This window comes from Heterodontus francisci, chromosome 5 (assembly GCF_036365525.1).
Source record: "Heterodontus francisci isolate sHetFra1 chromosome 5, sHetFra1.hap1, whole genome shotgun sequence".
In the NCBI taxonomy this organism is placed as follows: Eukaryota; Metazoa; Chordata; class Chondrichthyes; order Heterodontiformes; family Heterodontidae; genus Heterodontus; species Heterodontus francisci.
Window position 1 is genome coordinate 147,161,257 of NC_090375.1, and position 26,137 is coordinate 147,187,393.

Genomic DNA, 26,137 nt, shown 5'->3' on the forward strand with positions numbered 1-26,137 from the left:
GATGCATTCAGTGACTTTGACCACTCATGTGAGGTCATTGAACTTCTTGCGGCACTGCATCCAGGTCTTCAGAGCTACACTGTTGGGGTTGACTGTGACAGCTATCTGCTCCCACTGCCTTCTCAGATTCTGTCTAGAGTGCCTCCTGGCCCCCTGTGGATAGAGGACCTCTCTCCTCCTGTCCACTTCTTGCACCAAAGCCTCCAGTGCCATGTTGGAGAAATTTGGAACATACTCTTTGCCCTGTTGTGCCATCTTTATTCTTCTTGCAGGTCAGGTGCTCTTCCCCCACCACTTCAAGCACCTGCTACAGCCAGAATGTACCTCCCCTTTAAGAGGTGCAGGCTGGGTTTAAGTAGTGCAGGCTAGCTTTACATGGTGCTAGCCTTGCACAAGCTTGGGCCTCCTGTTGAGGCATGCAGCCACTCAGCAGCTGCCTGCTAATATTATTTAAATTAGCAGACAGTATGAAGTTCACGTTTGACCGTTCAGCTGCTGTAGGTGCAGTAGTCAATGTCTGAATTCACTGGCCCAGCAGAAATGCTAATGCTAAAAGCTAGCATGCAGCTGCAGCAAGAAATTAGGAAGGCAAATGGTATGTTGGCCTTTATTGCAACAGATTTTGAGTACAGGAGTAAAGATGTCTTGCTGCAATTGTATAGAGCCTTGGTGAGACCACACCTGGAGTATTGTGTACAGTTTTGGTCTCCTTGTCTAAAAAAGCATATACTTACCATTGAGGGAGTGCAATGGAGGTTCACCAGACTAATCCCTGGGATGGTGGGATTGTCTTATGAGGAGAGATTGAGGAAACTGGGCCTGTATTCTGTAGAGTTTCAAAGAGTGAGAGGTGATCTCATTGAAACGTACAAAATTCTTACGGGGTGTGACAGGGTGGATGTAGATAGGATGTTTCCTCTGGCTGGTGAGTCGAGAACCAGGGGAATATAATCTAAGAATAAGGGGTAGGTCATTTAAGACTGAGATGAGGAGGAATTTCTTCACTTAGACGGTGGTGAATCTTTGGAATTCTCTACCCCAGAGGGCAGTGGAAGCTCAATCATTGAGTATGGTCAAGACAGAAATCAATCAGAGACAAATGACATTAAGGGATATGGGGATAGCGGAGGAAAGTGGAGTTGAGATAGATGATCCGCCATGATCTAACTGAATGGTGGAGCAGGCTCGACGTTCTGAATGGCCTATTCCTATTCCTATGTTCCCAAATACAGTTTAGAGACTGCACATTATGAGCAGAATTTTATGAGCCCCCAGGAGACAGGGTGGGAGGCGGGGGTGGGGGTGGGGGCACATAAAATAGCGACGTAAGGTGGGTGGCAGAGTGCCCATTGCCTTCCTGTCACCCTGCAATTAAGTCAGAGGCAGGAAAGGTAGGAGACAGTCTTCCCACCCAGATGTCAATTGAGGAAGTTTTTTAGTTTTAGAGATACAGCACTGAAACAGGCCCTTCGGCCCACCGAGTCTGTGCCGACCATCAACCACCCACTTATACTAATCCTACACTAATCCCATATCCCTACCACATCCCCACCTGTCCCTATATTCCCCTACCACCTACCTATACTAGGGGCAATTTATAATGGCCAATTAACCTATCAACCTGCAAGTCTTTGGCATGTGGGAGGAAACCGGAGCACCCGGAGGAAACCCACGCAGACACAGGGAGAACTTGCAAACTCCACACAGGCAGTACCCAGAATTGAACCCGGGTCACTGGAGCTGTGTGGCCACCTAATAGCCATTTAAGGGCCTCTTCCTGCTGGAATTACACCAGTTGTTCCCCTCCAAGTAACACACCATCCTGACTTGGAAATATATCGCCATTCCTTCACTGTCACTGGATCAAAATCCTGGAACTCCCTCTATTACAGCACTGTGGGTATACCCGCACCAGATGGACTGCAGTGGTTCAAGAAGTTAGCTCACCACCACCTTCTCAAGGGCAATTAGGGATGGGCAAGAAACGCTGGCATAGCCAGCGATGCCCACATCTCATGAAAGTTGGGGCAGGGGGGCCTCTGCCACGTGGGGAGGTAGCCCAGTAAAACAAGGCAGCCTCACCATGGATTTGGTGGGGGGCCTCCTCCATGGACAATCTGAAACCCATGGATGGCCCCCTGAGACAAAGGCTGCCCCTCCGCTAACATCTCCTCCCACCCTCAATGACCATCCTCCCCCCCACCTCTTTTGGGCCTGCTGGACTGGCTTCAGTGACCCTGCTACACTTACCTGGGGTCTGGGGTTCCAGTGATGGGCCTGGTCCCAGGCTTGGTATAGTACTGGTAGTGGCCACCATTCCTGGTGGCGCTGCTGATTCTACTGAGCTGCCTATGATTGGCTGGCAGCTCCTGGGGGTGGGATCCCCGTCCTTAAAGGGATGGGGACCCTGGTGCTGGGCAACTAATTGTCCGAGCACCATCAAATTGCGCCGGGGGCTCCAAAGGCCTTTTTGGCTGGCATTGGGACACCTGCCCACTCCACAAAATTCAGCCCTACGTCACCCATCGATTTGACAGGAGACTCCATCATCACATCATTTAACAATTGAGGCTAACAATGAAGGATTCTCCTGCAAGCTTGAGCCTTTGGTTCTTAAAATGATATCTGCATATTTTACCCATATAGACAGAACTAAAGACATTGAGCTTACATCACATTAGAATTGCTGGATGAGAAAAGACTACGGTCCAAAAGAATACAAGATGCAGGAGAAAGCCACACAGCCCCGGGTGTCTCTCTGCCATTTAAGAAGATCATGGTTGAACTTCTATGTCAATTTGATTTTCCTGCCATATCCCTTTAAAGCCTCAGTGCACAAGAATCTATCAATTTCAGTCTTGAATATACTCAATAACTGAACAGGAGGTTTAGAGGGGATTTGAGGAAAACTTTTTTCACCCAGAGGGTGGTTGGAATCTAGAACGTACTACCTGAAGGAGTGGTAGAGGCAGGAACCCTCACAACATTTGAGCAGTATTTAGATGTGCAGTTGAAACACCATAGCATACAAGGCTATGGGCCAAGTGCTGGAAAATGGGATTAGAATAGATAGGTGCTTGATGGTCGGCACAGACACGATGGGCCAAAGGGCCTGTTTGTGTGCAGTATAACTCTATGACTCTATCCACAGCTTCCTGTGATAGAGAATTCAAAGGTTCACATTCTGCCATCCTGGTAATCACATGATGCAATGACAATCAGGTTGAGTAATCACAGCAATCAATCTCTATCAATTAGTCTACAACAGACCCAGACATAACACAAGGAAACCCCCAGTGGTGGAGAGCTTTGGGAACCATGCACCCAAAGTCACCTGTTCCTCCCAAACATTTACACTTACCACACATCATGTCTCAAAATACTTATATAGCGTATCCTAAGTTGATATTTTCTGAAAGAAGTCAATATACAGCTTTAATAAATAATACAGAGGCCAATTATTGAAAGGTTTATAACGTTCTCTTACTAATGACAGTTCTGTCGTTCAAACCCCTCATCTACTCTAGCATTAGCTCACTGTTCCACGGTAAAGAGGACTCCTTTCAGCCTGCATTAAAGACTGATATAGTGCTCTGACAATTCTCTCGTGAATGATACATTAGTCATCCATTATTCCTGCCCACGGTTGTCCACCAATAATTTCAATAAATTGAACAAAATTGAGACCGGCATCTTGACGACAGAGTGGCAGGTCAGGCTTTGGAGTGGGCCCAAAGCAAGGGGAGGATTGACAGGAGGTAGATCAGCCTCAACAGCAAGTCGGGGGCAATAGGGATGTCGACAGGTTGGTCTGAAGCTTGAAGGAAACAGGCTTGAGGCAGGAAGACAGCCAGAAGGTGAGGAAAAACCTCTTTTCTTTTATGTTTTGCTGGCTGCAGCGACAGAAAGAAAAGTTGGCAAGGAACTGTCATAGTAACCGTATCCTAGAGAATATATTTTTTTTGTAAGGTGTGATTGGTCAACATTCAACCAAGGACTATACAGATAAAAACATTATGCATAGACCGAAGATAAATTAGAGAGTGAGCAATTGATATGTACGTATTGGGACTGTGACTCTGTGATAAACATTGGTAATTCTGCTCAGTGCCATTGTAGCCATGCTTTGTTAAAACCTCCTGGGGATCACATGACGCAGCTGTTCTGTGTTGTTCAAAATCACAATCAGCTCTGATCGTTACCATAGTGCAGCATCCAACTGGATCAAATGACCCACCTCACAGCACCAGTGCAGTCATATACACTGAGTACAATTCAGATTACTTCATTGAAGATAACAGATGCTGTGAGGGGTGAGAGGGCAAGTGTTGAAGGTTATAATTCTGCTCCAGAAATTCTCCTTTGTGGTTCAGGATCATGAATGAAAACCAGAGACTGAACTAAAGCTGTACATTCATCATCCTTCCATGTTACATGAACAACCCAACATTATCCTTCGATCCACTCACCAACATAATCTAGGCTTTGTGACAATCTGTTAAAAAAGTTCAGGGGGAGACATAAGAGATTCACGCCTCGATTTTCTACCAAATTGTCACTACTGAAGTTAAAAAAAAACCTCTATCAGAAAGCTGAGGTTTGAGTTACTAGATTTAGTGGTAAATTCAAAGATTCCAGCTCGAAAGGACTGCTGCTCATACCATCAGCACTACATGTTGTAGCTGTATTTCTGCTTCACACACTCTGCTGGGAATGGGGAAATTGGAGTGCGCTACTGTAATTTTAAAAAGCTCTCCTCAGAAATCGGTGAAGCAGCCCTCATGTGCCTTCAGATTCCTGACTATTAAAAGCTGGCAGCACTGAGGCGAGGCTACGGTGCCGCAATGGGTAGGCAGCCATGTCCAGCATTGCAGAGGGCAAGAAGGGGAAGTGGAGGCCATTGTCAGCCTGCAGTGCTGTGCACTCTGCAAGGGGGTTAGGGTCTCGGGTGCTCTGCAAAATGGGGGTGGGGGTCTCGGGTGCTCTGCAAAATAGGGGTCAGGGTCTTGGGTGTTCTGCAGGAGGGGTTGGGGTCTTGGATGCTCTGCAAAGTGGGGGGCTTAGGTTTGGGTGGCTCTAATGAGTGACCAAACTGTTGGGTGAGATGCTTGGTTGCACATACTGCTGGATAAGAGGGTCAGCTATCAGCAAGGGTGGGCACTGAGAGCCATCAGGGGGTTTGCTGGAAGGAGTAGCAAAGGTTCAGTTGCCAAAGCAGGATCGTCTCGGCATCAACAGCAGTCTGTAGGCCCTCTGGTTACCTAGCATGGGTCTCATACACCTTGTCTTTTTGGACCCCCGTGCCATGATGTAGCACATCTGATGGAGGGAGGGCCAAGAGGCAGCTGACCTTCCCGTGAAGCTTCAGGACGAGAGCAACAGCAGCCAGCCATGCCAAGAAGGGCCCACCAGTGCCACAGAGTGTACCTGGCTCAAATCACCTACCTCCAAATGCCTGAGGGGCATTGTCAGTGAAGACTATAGCTCTCCAGGGAGGCTGTCACTGACTTATGCGCCCTGCTGCAGGATGAGTTGCGACCTATGGGATTTGGGGATCACGCTATGTCACTAGCCTTGAAGATCACAGTGGCACTAAACTTTTACGTATCTGGGTGCTTCCAAGGATCCATTCGGGACATGTGTGGGGGCTCCTAGGCAGTATCCCACCGCTGCATTAAGGAGGTGACCAATGCCCTGTTCGAGAGGGCCAGTGACTATGTGCGATATTGGACTGACCCTGACAGTCAGGCCAAGAGGGCCAACGGATTCGGGACCATCACTGGATTTCCCCAGGTGCAAGGTGTAATAGATTGCAAACATGTTGCCATCAAAGCACCAACAGACCAGCCAGTCACCTTCATCAACAGGAAGGGATTTCATTCAATCAAAGTTCGACTGGATTGTGACCACTGAAACGTTTCTTGCAGGTGTGTGCCCGCTTCCCAGGAAGCAGCCACGATGCCTACATACTTCAACAGTCCCAAGTATCATTCCTTTTCAGACCTTCAGGGATGGATTCTCGGGAACAAGGGCTACCCACTGAAGACTTGGCTACTGACACCTGCGAGGAACCCTCACAATGCAGCGGAGGAGAGATACAACACTTGCCATGGCTCCACCTGGGTAACCCTCGATCAGGCCATTGGGCTGCTGAAGATGAGATTCCGCTGCCTAGATCTTCCCTACAGTATGCCCCAATGAGGGTCTCGCGTATCGTGGTGGTCTGCTGTGCTCTGCACAATCTAGCACTGCAGAGGGGGGAGGCCTTGCATGATGATGGCATGAGTGAGTAACATTCCTCCACCAATGAGGAGGACATGGAGGAGGGAGCGGAGCAAGCAGCACTGGATGTTGAAGCCGTTGTACCAGAGGCCAGGCATATTGAGCAACAGGCCAAGGAGGCAAGAGACAATCTCGTGCTTACCTGCTTCCAGCCACCCTGATGGCCACTCAGAGAAAAAACAATCAAAACTTACCTCAATGCATGCAGTCTGTCGCCTCCTTTCTATTTGTGTTCTGTTTCTAGCACCCAGCTGAACCACGTGCTAGGGCCCATGGGAGATCATAGTCAAATGAGGTCTGTGCCTATATTAGCATCTCTGAGCAGGAAGGATGAAGTTGGCAGCTCACAATTAATGCATGATAGAATAATCACTTTTATACAATAAAGGTTAATGGCTTGAATGAAAGAACTTTATATGATGCAGCACATATCAAATTTCAAACACCTGTAAACCCCCAGGTGTCTCAAGGTGGTTTTCATTATACATTTACAAGTGCTCCTCCTGGTGTAAACCCATTGCTAGTAGCTGAGCTGGAGTCAGGCTGACCCTTGGTCTGTGATGACTTCGTCGGCCGTCCTCTGGCTGCCTGAGGCCTGGAGGGCCCCAGTTGCCTGAGGTTTTCCTGCACTGGTGCAGGACTCTCCTCAGGTGTCGCAGCTGCTGGAGCTGGGCTCACTGGTGGAGGGGCTTAGGAGCTGGTGTCCACACTCGGAGCGTCCTGAGGGGAGCTCCCAGCTGTGAAGGTCAGCTTCTCCTCCTCCCTCTCAAGGCTCACATGAACCTCCCTGCTCTCCAGGGAAGGGTAAGGAATGGGAGAGGTCTCCAGGCTCCTGTTCCTTCTCTCGCCTTGCCACTGCTGTGTTGAGCTCATGGCCAAGGTGATGGTGTGCAGGTCTGCATGCATCTGTGGGACCTGGCTCTCCATGAGGATCGCCAACCTCTCGATGGAGGAAGCCATGGGCTCACATACCTGAGATGTGGCAGCACTCATGGCACGGACAGTTCCTCCATCGTTTACTCATGGCTGTGCATTGCCTCTGGGATCTCCGCCATATGTTTCCTTACTTCTCTCTGCATCTCCTGCATGCCCTGTGCTGTTGACACCAGAGGCTCATCATCAGCCTGGGGCTCAGCATGGGCCTGGCCACCCACAGCCCTTCTACTCAGAGGCCTCGGCTGTCTCAGCCTCAGCCAGCTGCTCAGGCGTGTGCGTGATGCTCTCACCAACTTGTGATCCCTGATTCTACAGCTGAGCGGAAAACCACCGAGGTGAAAGTATCTGTGCTGGTGGAAGGTGAAGGTGAAGAGTTATGGGGTGGTGCATCCTCTGAGTACTCCTCCTCAGAGGTGGATGTCTGTCCCACTTCTGGTTGAGTCTCTTGTGGGCGCCGACCTGCATGAGAGAGCACAAGCGTGTATGGGTTAGGCTGTGCAGATCTCATCATGCCAACCATACGTGATGTGGGTCTCTAGAAGTGAATTGTATGTCGATGGAAGACAATCCTCAGTCTCTTGCGAGGAGACTCCAGTCTCTCCATCTGATATGGAGCAGCCACCCTATGTCCTTGCCAATTCTAGTGCTGCCTCTTCTGCTGCGAAGAGAGGCCTGATGTCTGGGATGCCTCTGCCAATCCAGGCTGTCTCCCTACTGTTATGAGCCCTCTTGTTCTGCGAGTGGGAAAAGGGCGACAGTCATACTTCGCAGAGTGATCAACGTGACAGTACTTTAAGTGACGGCCCCTCGTCCCCTATTCGGGTATCCGATATAGCTCATCCTCCTATCAGCTCTCAGGGGATGAGCTGTGAAAGAAGGTGGCCTGTGGCTGAGATGCAGTATGAGGTGATGCCTAACCTCCTTTGCCAGCGCCTTTGTGGTACCACACTTTCTATGTCCCACTTCCTCCTGCATAGTCACATGCAAACTCTAAAAAGGAGAGAGGTAAGGAAGTGTCACCTAGGTGGAATGAAGGAGGTCATTGACTCTCTTCCTGCACTGTACCCATGTTCAAGGGGTGACCCCCATGGCTGCTGACCCTCTGCGATCTCCATCCAAGCTGGCTTGGTCAGGGGGGAATACCTCTTCTAGCCATCGCTGGGGAAGAAGACCTCCCGCCTTTCCCATGCAGCCTGGAGGTGAATCAGCCGGGAAGGAGTTGCCCTGGGAGTCCTCAACGTTGACTCCGGACCCCAAGAAATCTCATAGCACAAGGTCAAACATGGGCAAGGAAACCTCCTGCTGATTACCACCTACTGCCCCGCCTCAGCTGATGAATCAGTACTCCTCCATGTTGAACACTACTTGGAGGAAGCACTGAGGGTGGCAAGGGCACAGAATGTACTCTGGGTGGGGGACTTCAATGTCCATCACCAAGAGAGGCTTGGTAGCACCATTGCTGGTCGAGTCCTAAAGAACCTAGCTGCTAGACTGGGTCTGCGGCAGGTGGTGAGAGACCCAACACGAGGGAAAAACATACTTGACCTCGTCCTCGTCAATCTGCTTTTCACAGATACATCTGTCCATGACAGTATTGGTAGCAGTGACCACTACAGAGTCCTTGTGGGGACCAAGTCCCGTCTTCACATTGAGGATACTTTCCATCGTGTAGTGTGGCACTACCACAATGCTAAATAAGATAGATTTCGAACAGGCCTAGCAATGCAAAACTGGGCATCCAAGAGGTGCTGTGGGCTATCAGCAGCTGCAGAATTGTACTCAATCACAATCTGTAACTTCATGGCCCGGGGATCAACCCTGGTTCAATGAAGAGTGCAGGAGGGTATGCCAGGGGCAGCACCAGGCATACCTCATAATGAGGTGTCAACCTGGTGAAGCTACAACCCAGGACTACTGGTGTGCCAAACACCATAAGCAGCATGCAATAGACAGAGCTAAGCGACCCTACAACTAATAGATCAGATCTAAGCTCTGCAGTCCTGCCACAGCCAGACATGATTGGTGGGGACAATTAAGCAACTAACTGGAGGAGGTGACTCCACAAAAATCCCCATCCTCAATGATAGAAGAGCCCAGCACATCAGTGCAAATGATAAGGCTGAAGCATTTGCAACAATTTTCAGCCAGAAGTGTCAAGTGGATGATCCATCACGGCCTCCTCCTGAAGTCCCCAGCATCACAGATACCAGTCTTCGGACAATTTCATTCATTCTTCAAGTGATATCAAGAAACGACTGAAAGCACTGGATACTGCAAAGGCTATGGGCCCTGACCAAATTCTGGCAATAGTACTGAAGACCTGTGCTCCAGAACTTGCCGCACCCCTAGCCAAGCTGTTCCAGTACAGCTACAACACTGGCATCTACCCAACAATGTGGAAATTTGCTCAGGCATGTTCTGTACACATAAAGCAGGACAAATCCAAACTGACCAATTACCGCCCCATCAGTTTACTCTCAATCATCAGTAAAGTGATGGAAGGTGTTGTCAACAGTGCTATAAAGCAGCACTTGCTTAGCAATAACCTGCTCAGTGACACTCAGTTTAGGTTCCGCCAGGGCCATTCAGCTCCTGACCTCATTACAGTCTTGGTTCAAACATGGACAAAAGAGCTGAACTCAAGAGGTGAGGTGAGAGTGACTACGCTTGACATCAAGGCAGCATTTGACTGAGTATGGCATCAAGGAGCCCTGATAAAACTGGAGTCAATGGGAATCAGGGGGAAAACTCTACGCTGGTTGGAGTCATACCTAGCACAAAGGAAGATGGTTGTGGTTGTTGGAGGTCAATCGTCTCAGCTCCAGGACATCACTGCAGGAGTTCGTCAGGGTAGTGTCCTAGGCCCAACCATCTTCAGCTGCTTCATCAATGACCTTCCTTCACTCTTAAGGTCAGAAGTGGGGATGTTCACTGATGATTGCACAATGTTCAGCACCATTCGCAACTCCTCAGATACTGAAGCAGTCCATGTAGAAATGCAGCAAGACCTAGATAATATCCAGGTTTGGGCTGATGAGTGGCAAGTAACATTTGCGCCACCCAAATGCCAGGCAATGACTATCTCAAACAAGAGACAATCTAACCATCTCCCCTTGACATTCAATGGCATTACCATTGCTGAATCCCTACTATCAACATCCTGGGGGTTACCATTGACCAGAATCTGAACTGGAGTAGCCATATAAATACCGTGACTACATGAGCATGTCAGAGCCTAGGAATACTGCGGCGAGTAACTCTCCTCCTCCTGGCTCCCCAAAGCTTGTGCACCATCTACAAGGCACTAGTCAGGAGTGTGATGGAATACTCTCCACTTGCCTGGATGGGTGCAGCTCCAACAACACTCAAGAAGCTCGACACCATCCAGGACAAAGCAGCCCAGTTGATTGGCACACCATCCACAAACATTCACTCCCTCCACCACCAATGCACAGTGGCAGCAGTGTGTACCATCTACAAGATGCACTTGCGCAACGCTCTAAGGCTCCTTAGACAGCACCTTCCAAACCCACGACCTCTACCACCTAGGACAAGGGCAGCAGATACATGGGAACACCACCATCTGAAAGTTCCCCTCCAAGCCACACACCATCCTGACTTGAAACTATATCACTGTTTCTTCACTGTCACTGGGCCAAAATCCTGGAACTCTCTTCCTAATAGCACTGTGCGTGTACCTACCCAACATGGACTGCAGTGGTTCAAGAAGGCAGCTCACCTTCACCTTCTCAAGGGCAATTAGGGATGGGCAATAAATGCTGGCCTAGCCAGCGATACCCACATCCCATGAATGAATAAAAAATAAATAAATATAATTAGCTCCACATTCATTTTCAAAGCTGGATGTGAAGCAGCCCTTGTCTTTATTTTGTATAAAAGTAGATCAAACTTTTCTTTGGATTTGTGAAAGGCACATTTGTGGTTCGGAGCAGTGTCCAGGAGAGATAATGAACACAACCAGGAGCAAAGTACAAAGAAGTCAGACATTAAGTTCAATAAGGTTTAATACAGTAATTTAACTCACTAAGTTACCATGTTACATTCACGATAAGACAAATCAATTTCTCTCCTTCTGCTTTACGAAAGGTGGAATTGTGAGTTAATTATATCATTCTTCATTTTTAATTTCGGTCAATTGTTACCAAGCTTAAATTACTTGCTTTATTTCCATAAAAATTGAATTTCCCCAGTGTACTTTTTAAAAACAATTTTTTTAACCAGTTTTAAGTTAATGTCCAACTGGTGACAAATGCAGTCCGGTGAGGTTAGGGGAGACAGCATGATAAGTGGAGTCAAAGTGGCTTCAAGATGGATGATGGAAGATTGGAACTACTTCAACCCTGTGTGACAGACTCAGCAATTTGATATTTGAATTAGGTAAGTCTGCAGTACATCATGGTAGTACTGTTGATTGGTCGACTTGCCAAGCTCTTTATTGGGAACCAGAGGGATAGAATTATTACTGGGTACTTTATTTTAATGGGTAGGCACAAACAGTGGGAAGTTTAGCAATGTTTTGTGCGAGTAGGCTTAACACTCTTGACTGGTTCAGTAATCTGGTATCCCTAACCTGCACCTATACTCTCTGGATTTAGTTATGTGGATTTAGGACAGCATGTAATCTTCTTATTGGGCAAACAGAAACTATACCTGGATGGATTTCATAACAGTTTGGGTTGGAGACTCTAAATTGTGGTCACAGAATTTAGTGAGTGTCGAGACACCCAATGTCCTCTGCCCCTAACCCATCTCCACCAAAAAATCTTATCTTCCATTTTGAAGACGTCTGTAGTGGATTTGCCTTAGTTTGTCTTGGGAGTGTTTATTTCTGAGGTACAGTGAAGAGGAAACAGCACTGTCCTGGTTCTTAAATTGGGGTGGGGGCAGATCTAGATCAGGTTCAGGCCCAGCATTAGCAAGATGATGAGGCAGGAAGGGGCATTCCCAGTCCTCTGACCTCAATTACCTTCTTCTGCCCATGGGACATCCAAACAGAGGGCTGCCCTAAAATTATGACGGTGGAGCTTGTGCCGGAATTCTCCATAGTCTAAATCTGTGGGGGTCCTGGGTGCATCCTGGAGATCATTCTGGCTGCTCTCAGGGCAGGATATTTGGATGCAATCCTCCCACAACAGGGCCATGGCACATTCAGGATTCTGCAACTGTCAGACATCCAGTAGGAGGTGGGGAAGGGACTGAGAGGAAATTCAGCCCTCATCTGTTTCATGAAAAGATAAAATTATTTGAGTTCCCCTTCCCCGAAACCAAAAGTTTGTTGACTTTTATTTTTTATCGGAGGACACTCTCACAAAGAGTATTGACCCATTATAAACTTTGCTGTTGGATATAGGTTTACATCTAGTGAAGATTTTTGGATTTGACGTTTTTTTCACTTTAGTTTACTAACTGTGTGGCAATACTCACCATTTCTAAAATGGTGTGGTAATGCAGTGCAAGATGATGCTAAATTCAAAAGCTAATGACTACTGTTAATCCCTCAGGTAAGCATTCTTAGTACAAAGTTAGAATAATTCTAGTTAAAGCTAAAGTTTACACTGCAAACTCAAATTTAAAAAATGTAAAAAGCCAAAATACACCATTAGCTTAAGGAATAAATACTCACGGGCTGCCCGGGAAGTAGTTGAATTCCATTCAAGTTTAAGCGTCCTTCAGTATCATTCATCAGTAACTAGAACATGGAATCTCAGCGAAAAGGATGAATGGGAAATGGAGCCATCCAAAAGTAGAAAACCACCCTCAAAGGCTTTCCCAGGAGTTTGAACCACTCACCTCATGTAGCAGCACAACAGGTCCTGGAGGGCCTGGAGGTCCTTGTTTACCAACACCATCTTGACCACGCTCACCCTGTGCCATTAAATAAAGAAGTCCTACTTTGTGAAATAATGCATGATGTAACTGTTGACTAGCAATTCATTTTCAAAGGTCTTAGCACTTCATGCAAATGTGTGGAATATTTTAGTGCTTGTGTGGAATAAAGTTGATGAAGTATCCATGTTACATTTGATTAAAACCCAACAGATAATTCCTTCACCTGCAGTTCAATTTACTTCTCTTCCTTCATTGGGTTGTCTCCCTACAGTGCAGTATTCCCTGGTTGAAAGGAGCACTCTTGTAACTGCTGGTAAAGGCAGCACAGAGGCTCTTGCCCAAGAATGAATAGGTGCAGTCTGTACCTTAATGCTTCTTCCTGATGGCAGGACTGAGTAGGAATGTGTAGATTTTGGTTTGCGCCTGTTTTTAGACCCAGACTTGAGCCTAGTGCGCAGCCACACCAAGAGTCCCAGAGACCGATGGAAGTTGGTCCTTGGGCCTCAACAGCATACTCAGTGCAAAGTGCTGGCATTGCTCACTGCTCCACAAGCAAGAGAAGTGAAGACTTCAATTTTGGGCTGCCTGCTCAGGCAAGTCCCAGGGGGTTGGACCTGGCTATAGGGTTGGTGGGGTTGTGGTGGGGGGTGGGGGGCGAGTGGGGGGAAGGGCAATCATGACTCCAGTGGACTCCAGGCTCAGGTGGAGGTTTTAGATAATGAATGAGGAAGAATGTCATGCTCGTGAACTAGCCACTTGGGATATTGAAGTAGCAGCATGCGTCCTTGGAAAGTTAGATTTTTATAGTTCAATGGCCTAGTCTCAAGTATGACAGCAGCCAGCAATATCTCTGTGCCCTTAAACACATTTTGCAACGCAAGTAGAATATCCAGTCAGATTGTTGAACTGTATTTATAGAACTGGCAGCACAGGTTCCAGGTCAGCGGACAATCAGAAAATGATGGAAACACAACTGGTCAGGCAGCATCTGTTAATCTGATAAAACGTCCTCAACCTGAATGTTAACTCTGTTTCTCACTCCACAGACCCCTCCTGACCTGGTGAACATTTCCAGCATTTTCTGTTTGTATTTCAGATTTCCAGTATCTGCAGTATTTTGATTTTGTATTAGCGAAGGCATGCCCTCTGTTGCAAGGACACCTATAGCTAACATGTACCAAAGGTCTGGCATTGCCAGTGGCAGTCGTGATCAGGTGCTCCCTTGCATTCTCTGCCTCCAACCTCCTTCCCGGTCTGCTGTCCTATGGGGAGAGTGCCATGGAGCAGCAATCAGGACCATCCAGCTCATGTAGTGCCACCTCCACTTTGCCAGCATTCTGCCAAGCAGGTGAAGTGTTCCTTGCCCACCACCAGGCCAGGCACAGTTTCCTGCCAACGTATTGGGCAGCCATTGGGTTTTGACACACAAAACAGTCAGCCTTGGCTGAGAGGTATTACTCTCACCTATGAGTCAAAATGTCTTGGGTTAAAATCCCATCCCAGAAGCTTGAGCAAAGAATCCAGGTTCTCCCCACTCCACATAAAAATAAAAGCAGATGTTACTACCTACTTTTGGTTGGTGGCTGTCAAGTCTGCTGAAGTTTCCTGAGCTGGGCAGATATAGCTTATAACCAGTTTAGTGGTGACTAAGTTCTGGGGTTGGGGTCCTTCAATAGGAATTAGGCCTCTAATTTTCATATTTACAGTGCCTAACCCCTTAAAAAAAGGAACCACAAATTTAGAAACAGGAACAACGCCTGTGCAGAACGGACAAACATCATTTCAATTCTAAATTGGGGGAAGTGAGAGAACATCCTTAGTTCATGAATCGTGTCACATAAATGAAAGTCCTTCCTTCTTGTTCTTAATAATCGTCCCGTAACTTTGACATAAATCACAAAGTCTTACCTTAAGTCCTTGTTCACCTTTCTCGCCTGTTGGTCCCTGTGGAAGAGAGATCACGAGTTATGACAGATTATCACAGTCCCGTATTCAAAACTGAAAGTGGGGAGGCGATTCTAGTTGTCCAGCACATCAGCTACAGAGATTATGGCCACGTGATTCCAGACGGATGTAAGTGAGCCCCACACGTTGGATGCAGTGGTGGTGGGTACAGGAAAAGCAGGTGGTCTGAAAGTGGTATTCTTAAAAATATATCAGGGTTTATGGCTTTGATCTGCGGGGGGTGGGGCATGAGCAGCCCATTCCCCAATGATTTGTCAGCTACATGGGCCAGGAGATGCATCTGCAATGGTACTTGCACTCACCTGCCTCATGCCAATGAGGTGGCTTCCTACTTATCTCAAAATCTCTGGTGTGGTCAGTGGAGGCTATTGGTGGGAATGATCCTGATGATTTTCATGGTGTGGGAGCCCGGGTTTTCAGGACCATCACGGATGATTGTATCTTCTCTGACCGGGCTATTTTGTTGAACATCTTAATTCAGCCAGGTTACCAGGAGGATTACCTGATGCTACATCCAGAATTAATCACCAAACAGCATAGCAACAATATGGAACCAGTAAAATAAGAGGGGATTTTGTGTTAATTGGCATCCCAAGTGATACCCTTATGTGGCATAGTACTTGCACATGCGCAAATGCAGCCTCTTCCAGTGGAACATCACCGTCTGCGACGTTTTTGGCATCTGCCAGTAGCAAAGATGGCGCTGCTCAATTTATCACAAAAACGAAAACAAATGAAACCAAAATGGCCACTTCTGGTCCCCGCTCCTCCTCCCCGCAACGGGTTGTTTAATGAATTTTATTCACAATTATTTCAGGACACAAACCCGAATTTTAAACTAGTGAGCATTTTAAAAAGAACTTCAGGGTAGCTGCACGAGTGGGATTGTGTGTGCAATTCAACAGAATCCGTGGCCTCGCCCTTTCTTCCCCCCCCAGCTGCTCGCTCCCCCACTCCCTCCAGCTCGCAGTCTCCCTCCCCTCCCCTGCCTATCTTGTCACTCTGTCTCTTCCACGCTTCCCCACTGTGGGGAAAAAAGGCTCCGATCGCAGGAGAGAGCGGGGTCCAGGAGCAGGAGGGAACAGGGACCACGCACGGGAGGGAGCGGGGACCAGGAGCGGGAGGGAGCGGAGACCAGGCGCGGGAGGGAGCGGGGACCAGGCGCGGGAGGGAGCGGGGACCAGGCGCGGGAGGGAGCGGGGGCCAGGAGTAGGAGGGAACGGGGACCAGGCGGGGGAGGGAGCGTGAACCAGGAGCAGGGGGGAACAGGGACCAGGAGCGTGGACCAGGAGCGGGAGCAGCGGGGACCAGTAGCGGGAGGGAGTGGGAGGAGCAGGGACCAGAAGCAGGAGGAAGCCGAGTGCGGAGATGTGGCGAGGCCGGGAGTGACGAGCGATGAATATCGTAGACTGTGCATGCACAGCACCATACTGGTAGCCAGAGTCTGTTCTGTGCATGTGCGAGTCTGGGAGTGCTCTGATGACGTCGGCAGGAGGGCTGCATTGTCAGGAGTCACTTTGTTATTTTATATGTTAGCCACTAGCCACATGTGGTCGACTGGGAATCAAGATGTTGCTAATTTGGAATCCAGATGTGGATAATTGGGAATTCAGATGTGGCCAATTGCATTTCTGATTAGTAAATTAAAAACTGAGTAATAGACACCGTTGTTGTGCATGTGTTCTCCATACTCCCATAGGGTGCGCATGTCAACTTTCATCTTATCAGCTTGTTGGTAAAGTGGTGAGACAAAATGCAGAGTGTGTGAGTATTGTTTGATCAAGTTAAGGCTTTACTTCCTTGGTTACTGAATAGTGGTAGATGTTTGCTAAATAGTAGTTAGTTAACACATGCAAAGTATGTTTGCTCTATGTAGAGCGTTTTCTACTAAAATGAGCCCATGTGGATAAAATGGTGCCAAATCTCTGCTGGTCATTAATTTATGTAGGACAACACTGGTCTATTGCGCACACAGTAACTGTCTGTGAACAAAGAACAAAGAGAACAAAGAAAATTATAGCACAGGAACAGGCCCTTCGGCCCTCCAAGCCTACGCCAATCCAGATCCTCTATCTAAACCTGTCGCCTATTTTCTAAGGGTCTGTATCTCTTTATTTTCTGCCCATTCATGTATCTGTCTAGATACATCTTAAAAGACGCTATCGTGCCCGCGTCTACCACCTCCGCTGGCAACGCGTTCCAAGCACCCACCACCCTCTGCGTAAAGAACTTTCCACGCATATCCCCCCTAAACTTTTCCCCTTTCACTTTGAACCCGTGTCCCCTAGTAATTGAATCCCCCACTCTGGGAAAAAGCTTCTTGCTATCCACCCTGTCTATACCTCTCAATTTCTATTGGGTGGCGGGATGGTAGGGGGTGGTAGTTTCTCCTGATCTCTTGCTGTAATTTCAGCTAAAATTGTTCAGAAGACCAGGAGAAATAGGTGAAATTTGAGCAAGGTATCTCCACCGTCAAGATAAAACTGGATGCTAAGATAATCACAGGCCTGGTGGAAGTTCTGGATAATAAACGGGAAAGATAGATCAGGCATTTGTCAACCAACGTGAAAGGCCCTGGCCTACATTTGTTGGGTGGGGGGTGCGGGCCAGGGCAGTATCAATGGCTATCAAGATTAAGCTCGGGAGCACTCACATGGGATATGGAAGTGTCAGCATGTGTCCTTGGAAGGTTATCTTTTAATAGTTCAAATGGCACATTACCAAGTAGGGAACAACCAATGATATCCCTGTGACACCAAACACATTTTGCAATGTAAGAAGAAAATCCAGTCAGATTGTTAAACTGTATTTGTCAAGGAACAACAATTTGTTTGCTTTAAATGTCTATATCATGAAAAAAGTTATTTCCAAATGATTTTTTGGAAGTCAATTGCACTTTTGTGCAGCAATCCTTTCCACTGGTTCCCCAATTCCTGCATCTGTAAAATAACATGCTAGACATCATAGGCTGGACCTACTGATTGGTTACTGCTGATAAATTGGCATGATAGCATGTGAAAATTGGCAGACACATGTTGTGCCAGATTTGCATGCCATCCAATTTTCTAATTGGGTTTTGTACCCACATCAGTTTGCAGTTGATTATATTGTAATTATCCTCCAGTGACGTTACTTAGATATCCACATAATTTCCTGGTGTCTACACCAGCATGGCACTCAATATTCTACCAAAGCTTATAAAATGGACATCAAGGGTACATTGATTACAGATACCTAAATCATAGAATCATGCAATCTAGAGTAAAAATACTTAATTGGAGGAGGGCCAATTTCAGTGCGGTGAGAACGAATCTGTCCCAGGTAAATTGGAATCAAAGATTGGCAGGCAAAATGACAACAGAACAATGGGTTGTCTTTAAGGAGGAGATGTTTCAGTACAGTCAAGGTATATTCCCAAAGGAAAAGGTAGGGCCAGCAAGGCCAGAGCTCCCTAGATGACAAAATAGATAGAGAGTAAAATGAAGCAGAACAAACAGATATCAGGTTGATAATACAAGTGAGAATCAGACTAAATATAGAAAGCTCTGAGAGGAAGTGAAAAAGGAAATAAGAGAAGTAAAGAGAGAGTATGACAAGACACTGGCAGCTAACAGGAAAAGGAATCTAAAAGTCTTCTATAGGCACATAAAAAGGAGTAAGAGGAGGGATGGGGCCAATTAGGGATCAAAAAAGAGACCTACACGTGGAGACAGAGGGCATGGCTAAGGTGCTTAATGAATACTTGGCATCTGTCTCTATCAAGGAAGAAGATGCTGCTAAAATCATAGTGAAAGAGAAGGTAGTTGAGATACTGGATGGGCTAAAAATTGATAAAGAGAAAATCTTAGAAAGGTTGGCTCTACTTAAAGTTGATACGTCACCAGGACAGGCTGGGATGCATCCGAAGATGCTGAGGAAAGTAAGGGTGGAAATTGACGAGGCACTGGCCATAATCTTCCAATCCTCCCTAGACATGGGGAGGGATGGGGGGGGGGGAGGGGGGGGGGGGGGTGTGGTGCCACAGGACAGGAGAATTGTAAATGTCACACTCTTGTTCAAAAAAGAGTGTAAGGATAAACCCAGCAACTACAGGCCAGTCAGTTTAACCTCAGTGGTGGGAAAGATTTCAGAAACAGTAATCTGGGATGAAATTAACAGTCACTTTGACAAGTGGGGATTAATTATAGAAAGCCAGCACAGATCGTTAAGGGTAAATCGTGTTTAACTAATTTGATTGAATGTTTTGATGAGGTAACAGAGTGTTGTTAAGCATAATGTGGTTGATGTAGTGTACATGGACTTCCAAAAGGCATTTGATAAAGTGCCACATAATAGGCTTTTCAGCAAAGTTGAAGCCCATGGAATAAAAGGGACAGGTGGCAACATGGATACGAAGTTGGCTGAGTGACAGGAAACAGAGTAGTGGTGAACGATTTTTTTTTGGACTGGAGGAAAGTATACAGTGGAGTTTCCCAGGGATCGGTACTAGGACCACTGCTTTTCTTGATACATATTAATGACCCAGACTTGGCTATACAGGGCACAATTTCAAAATTTGCAGATGACACAAAATTTGAAAGTATTGTGAACAGTGAGGAGGATAGTGATATACTTCAAGAGGACATAGATGACCAACAGACAGACTGGTGGAATGGACAGACACGTGGCACATTTTGGTAGGAAGAATGGGGAGAGGCAATATAAACTAAAGGGTACAATTTGAAAGGAGGTTCAGAAACAGAGAGACCTGGCCTTTATGTGCATAATCGTTGAAGGTGGCAGGGTAGCTTGAGAAAGTGGTTAAAAAGACATACAGGATCCTGGGCTTTATAAAAAAAGGCATAGAGTACAAAAGCAAGGCAGTTATGATGAACCTTTATAAAACACCGGTAAGGCCTCAAATAGATTATTCTGTCCGTTTCAGGGCACCGCACTTTTGGAAGGATGTGAAGGTTTTAGAGAGGGTGCAGAAAAGATTTACAAGAATGGTTCCAGAGATGAAGGACTTCAGTTACTTGGATAGACTGGACAAGCTAAGTTGTTCTCCTTAGAGAAGTGAAGGTTGAGAGATTTGATAGAGGTGTTCAAAATCATGAGGGGTCTAGACAGAGTAGATAGAGAGAAACTGTTCCCACTGACAAGGGGGCCAAGAACCAGAGGAGAGATTTAAAGTGAATAACAAAAGAACCAACAGTGACATGAGGAAAAACCTTTTTACACTGTGAGTGGTCAGGATCTGGAATGCACTGTCTGAGAGCATGGTGGAAGCAGATTCGATCATGATTTTTAAAAGGGATTTGGATAGGCACCTGAAGAGAAAATCTTTGCAAAGCTACAGGGAAAGGGCAGTGAGTGGGACTAACTAAATTGCTCTTGCGTCAGCCAGCACTGAAACGAAGAGCTGAACGGCCTCCTTCTGTACTGTAACCATTCTATGATACAGCATAGGAGGAGGCCACTTGATCCTTCATGTCTAAGCTGGCTTGTTGAAGGAGCTATTCAATTAGTCCCACTCCTTGCAACTTTTTTCTTTTCAAGTATTTAGCCAGTTCTTTTCTGAAAGTTATCATTGAATCTCCTTCCCCCATCCCTTCAGGTAGTACATTTCAGATCATCACAACCACTGCATAGAAACATTTCTTTGCATCTCCCCTCTGATTCTTTTCTTAATCATCTTAGATCAGTGTCCTCTGGTTACTGAACATCCTGCCAGTGGAAACAGTTTCTCCCTATCTACTCTATCAAAACCCTTAATACACTTTAGTAAGATACGCAGCAGCATTTTGAGGTTTTTTTTCTAAACCTTAGCTTCTCTTTTATTTCTTTCCTTGTTTCCACTTACTTGGTCAGAAAACTTTGTGTCAAGTATCTTGGGACAGCCATTTTGTTATGTTCATAGTATTGGGACAGTGGGCATCCCTTTCACTTTGTTTCCACTGGAACGACAGAGGTGGAGGGGCGACATGATAGAGGTTTACAAAGTTATAAGCGGCATGGACAGAGTGGATAGTCAGAAGCTTTTTCCCAGGGTGGAAGAGTCAGTTACTAAGGGACATAGGTTTAAGGTGCGCAGGGCAAAGTTTAAAGGGGATGTGTGAGGCAAGTTTTTTACACAGAGGGTGGTGAGTGCCTGGAACTTGCTGCCAGGGGAGGTGGTGGAAGCAGATACGATAGCGACGTTTAAGAAACATCTTGACAAATATATGAATAGGATGGGAATAGAGGGATATGGTCCCCAGAAGTGCAGAAGGTGTTAGTTTAGGCAGGCATCAAGATCGGCGCAGGCTTGGAGGGCCGAATGGCCTGTTCCTGTGTTGTACTGTTCTTTGTTCTTTGTTCACATATGTTGTTTTCAATTAATAAGAGCAGGAGCAATAGGAAGATGCCAGGCCAAACCAGAGGTAGTTGCACCCACCTGAGGGTACCCATAATTAGTGACACCTTCCTGCCCAGCTTCATCTAACCCTATCAGCATACCATTCTCACTCATGTATTATCTAGCTTCCCCTTAAATGCATTTATGGTATTCGCTTCATGTGGTAGGGAGTCCCACATTCTAACCAATCTCTGGGTAAAGAAATTTCTCCTGTATTCCTCCTTAGATTTATTAGTGACTATCTTACATTTACGACTCCTAGTTCTGAACTCCCCCATAAGTGATAACATCTTCTCTACGTCTACCTATCAAACTCCTTAATACCTTTAAAAGACCTCTAAGACATCTCAGCCTTCTGCTTTCTAGAGAAAAGAGCTCCAGCCTATTCAGTCTTTCCTGATAATTATAACCTCTCAGTTCTAGTAGCATCCGTGCAAATCTTTTCTGAACTTTCTCCAGTGTCTCTACATCCTTTTTGTAACATGGAGACCAGAACTGCGCACAGTAAAGGCTGAATTTTATTCTCCTACCGCCAGGAGCAGCAGCGGGCAGAAAAAATGCGGGCCACGCGCCACCATGCCACAGCGATCTAGCGCACGGCGGCTCATTTCCGTACATAGGACAGTCCATCCGCCCCCAGTCACGTGGTGGGGATGGGCTCTGCAACACTGGCAATGGCGTCAGCTGCCGCTGCCGAGGCGCCATTTTTAAAGGGCTGCTAGACCTGAACAGAGAGTACAAAGTTCAACCCCGGAACCCCCACCCCACTACACTGTATATAAATATGTGACCCATCTCCCCACCCCTGCCCGCCCCCTCCCCCAATACATAGAAATTAAATAGTAGCCCCATTTCCCCCTCTGCCTCACAAAACACTTAAACTGAATTGTTGACCTCTCTCCCCCCAACAACTGCACAAAGTGCAGAGGTCTCCCCTACTCCCCGCCCCCCCTCCCCACACACACACTATAAATGCAGGGTTGACCCTGTCCCCTCTCCACTACACTAAAAACCCTAAGCCGAGCAGTTGGGGGGTGGGGGGGCTGTCATGGAGCCTCGTCGGCACTGGTAAGATTGGGCCTGGCAATCCCGGCGTTGGGCTCCGTGGCAAACCGCTGCCGCTGCGATCTTCCACACCCCCGCCCTCCCCAATCCCGTCATGGAGCCTGACATCGGGAGCTCAACAAAATTCAGCCCTAAGTGTGGTCTAACCAGGGTTTTATATAAGTTTAACATAACTTCTCTGTTTTTCAATTCTATTCCTCTGGAAATGAACCCCTATGCTTTCTTAGCATTTTTATGACCTTGCTAAGTAAATGACCAAATAATCTCTTTTAGTGATGTTGGCTGCAGGATATATATTGGCCAGGAATCCAGGAGAACTTCCCTGCTCTTCTTCGAATAGTGCCATGAGATTTTTTACATCTACCTGAGAGGGCAGATCAGGCATGTCTCATCTGAAAGATGGCACTTCAGATGGTGCAGCACTCCTTCAGTACTGCACTGCAGTGTCACTCTAAATTGAGGGCTCAAGTCTCTGGAGTGGGGCTTATCCCTATGATATTCTGACTTAGAGGTAAGACTGAGCCAAAGCTGATACTGTATTAAGACTGGCATTAAATTACTAATGGAAAATATAAGTTGTTATTTTCTGATCTACCACTGCAGCTGGAAAGCCTCGGCCACTGAGAGCACATACCAAAAATTTGAGCATGTCTGCGCAAGGTTTTCCTCTCAAATTTCCAGTAAATGCACTCAATGGGTGAGATTTTCTGCTGGGAGTGTGGAATCAGAAAATTTCATTTAATAAAACTAAATTCTAGCATTAAGCTGAATACTTGATCAAACTGTTTTTGTCAGGGACTCTGAGACAGAGACAGACACACAAACAGGATAACTAACTCAAAACATCTTTAAAGAACTAACCCTTTTTGATAGGTCACAAACAAATCTGTTCTATGCAACATTATCATGAGGGATTTGTTTTCTTTTTCAGCCAAAATAGGTCTATGTTATTCCATCACAGCTTTACTAGAATTGTGGGAAGCACATTTCAAGTATTGTTTAACCTCTTGATGGTGTTTGACGTACAGACTAGTCAGACTGCATCTCCATGGCATTTAGATGGTGCAAAAAACACTCCTGCAAATACAAATCCAGCAGAGCAAATGTTGCCCAACTGATGAGATATCAAAGGGCATTGCTGAAGCAGTTACACAAATGACTTAAATTACACCAAGACAGGCACTGATTTATATAGTTGCCCTCTAAACAATATCATGGAATTATTCCAACTATCCTCTTGTCAAGACACTTGTCAATACAAGATTTTCTTCTTGGCCTCAAACACAGTGCAAATTTTTTTATTTCTTCATGGGAAGTGGGCATCGCTGGCAAAGACAGAGTCTGAGCTTCTCTCATCCTCCTGACAACCTAGTTAAAAGCCTCCCCAACAGCACTAGAAAATCTCCCTGCGAGGACATTAGTCCCGGTCATGCTAAGGTGCAAACCATCTATCTTGTGCAGGTTCCACCTACCCCAGAACCGGTCCCACTGCCTCAGAAATCTGATGCTCTCCCTCTTATTCCAATTCTCCAGCCATGTGTTCAATCACTCAATCTTTCTATTCCTATGCTCAATTGCACGTGGTACTGGAAGTAATCCTGAGATTACTGCTTTTGAGGTCCTGCTTTTTAATCTCTTTCCTGGATCCCTAAAATCTGCTTCTAGGTTCTCATCCCTCTTCCTATCTATGTCGTTGGTACGAATGTGGACCAAGACTTCTGGCTATTCACCCACCCCTCCCAGAAGAATGTCCTGCGGCCGCTCTGTGACATCCTTGACCCTGGCATCAGGGAGGCAACACACTATCCTGGAGTCATGTCAAGAGCCGCAGAAACACCTGTCTGTTCCTCTGACTAACGAATCCCCTATCACTACTGCTCTTCCACTCTTCTTCCTCCCCTCCTGTGCAGTTGAACCACCCGTGCTGCCATGGACTTGGCTCTGGCTGCACTCCTCTGACAAAACATTGCCCTCACCAGTATTCAAAATAGAATACCAGTTAGCAAATGAGATCGTCTCAGGGGACTCCTACGCTACCTGCCTGGTTGTCTTAGACTGCCTGGTGGTCATCCATTCCCTCTCTGCCTGCATGCTCCTAACCTGTGTCATGACTACCTCCTTAAACATACTGTCCGCGTAGTTTTCTGCCTCGCGGATGCTTTATAGTAACTCCAGCCGCCGCTTGAGTTCCAAATTCTGGAGCTCAAGCTTTTGCAGCTGGTAACATTTCCTGCAGATATGTCTGTCTAGGACACATGGTGCATCAATGACTTCCCATATGCCACAGGATGCACATTCCACTCGGCTGAGCTGCCCTGCCATACCTTAACTTTACAAACGATTTATTATAAGTAGAATACTTACCAGTTACTCACCAATTAGCTTCTTTCCCTCTCCCAAAGTAAGAACCAAATACTGGAGGGTGAAAAAGGTCGAAAAAGAAAGAATCACTTCCTTCCCCCAATTCCCTCACTCACCAAATGCCCAGCTTTTCACTCAGTCCAAGCTGCACTCCATGCAGCTGCATTCAGACCCCAGTATTTATACTACCTGAGACTCAGAGAAGTACCAGCTCTGCTGCAGCTACAGAAACCAGATTAAACTAGCTACCTAATAAACTAATTACAGCTGCTTTCCAGTAGACAGCCTGCCTAAGGCTGAAAGGAACTTAAAACTTTACTGAAACGATAAATTTCAGTGAAATGCTAAATGCATTTTTAGAAAGAGATTGACCCTTACGATTCCCTCACTCTCCAAACTCCCAGCTTCTCCTTTTGGCAGGTAATTGGCATGATTATCCACCCGTGTTGGGGCAGCCTGCTTTGGGGGAAGGGGAGTGACTGAAACTGCCACACTGGGCAATGACCTCTCACTCCAGGCTAGCAGGACTGGCTATGTCTGGGGCCAGCAGAGTTCAGTCCCCACCATTTACACTGTCTGAGTCTATTGTGGGCAGCCACCTTTATCGGGCAAATGATGCTAATTATTTGCCGTTACTTGTGAATTCAATGACAAATGCACTGCTCACAACACATTGAGGACAGCAACTATTTCGGGCGATATGGGAAAGTGGAAGCTTGTATTCCCTTACTTTTCGCAAAATGTCACCAGCTCCTTTTTAATCTGTGGCTCAGTGGTAGCACTCTCACATCTGAGTCAGAGGATTGTGGGTTCAAAGGCCACTCTGGAGACTAGAGCACATATTCTAGGTTGACGCTCCAGTGCAGTACTGAGGGACTGCTTCAGTACTCCCAGTTAAACTGAGACTTCTATCTCCTCAGGTACATGTAAAATATCCCATGGCACTATTTCAAAGAAGGGCAGGGGAAGTCTCCCCATCGTCCTGATCAATACGTTACCCTCAACCAACATCACAAAAACAGATTATTTGGTCATTATCTGTTTGTGGGAGTTTGCTGTGTGCAAATTGGCTGCTGCATTTCCTACATTATAACAGTGACTACACTTTAAAAGTACTTCATCGGTGTAAAGGTCTTTGGGATGTCTTGAGGTTATGAAAGGCACTGTACAAATGCAAGTCTTTCTTTTAATGCTTTTGAATTGATCATCTCTGTAACAAAGACATGCAATGCTTACTGAATTGCTTTGCTATGTCCTAATGGCAAATTGAGTCCGCAAGGGACCATGGAGCAATTGGGAGAC

General features: G+C 46.6%; 1 protein-coding gene across 2 annotated transcripts in view; it reads right to left on the reverse strand.

The window, feature by feature from the left end:
* LOC137370090 (collagen alpha-1(XV) chain-like) overlaps window positions 1-26,137 on the reverse strand; it is a 304,386-nt gene that overhangs the window by 55,131 nt on the left and 223,118 nt on the right. For both annotated transcript variants that reach the window (XM_068032221.1, XM_068032220.1), the window contains exons 21-22: window positions 14,977-15,012; window positions 13,030-13,104 (exon numbers count right to left, since the gene is read on the reverse strand). In XM_068032221.1, the coding sequence (XP_067888322.1) occupies window positions 13,030-13,104; window positions 14,977-15,012 (111 nt within the window). The remainder of the gene's footprint in view (window positions 1-13,029; window positions 13,105-14,976; window positions 15,013-26,137) is intronic.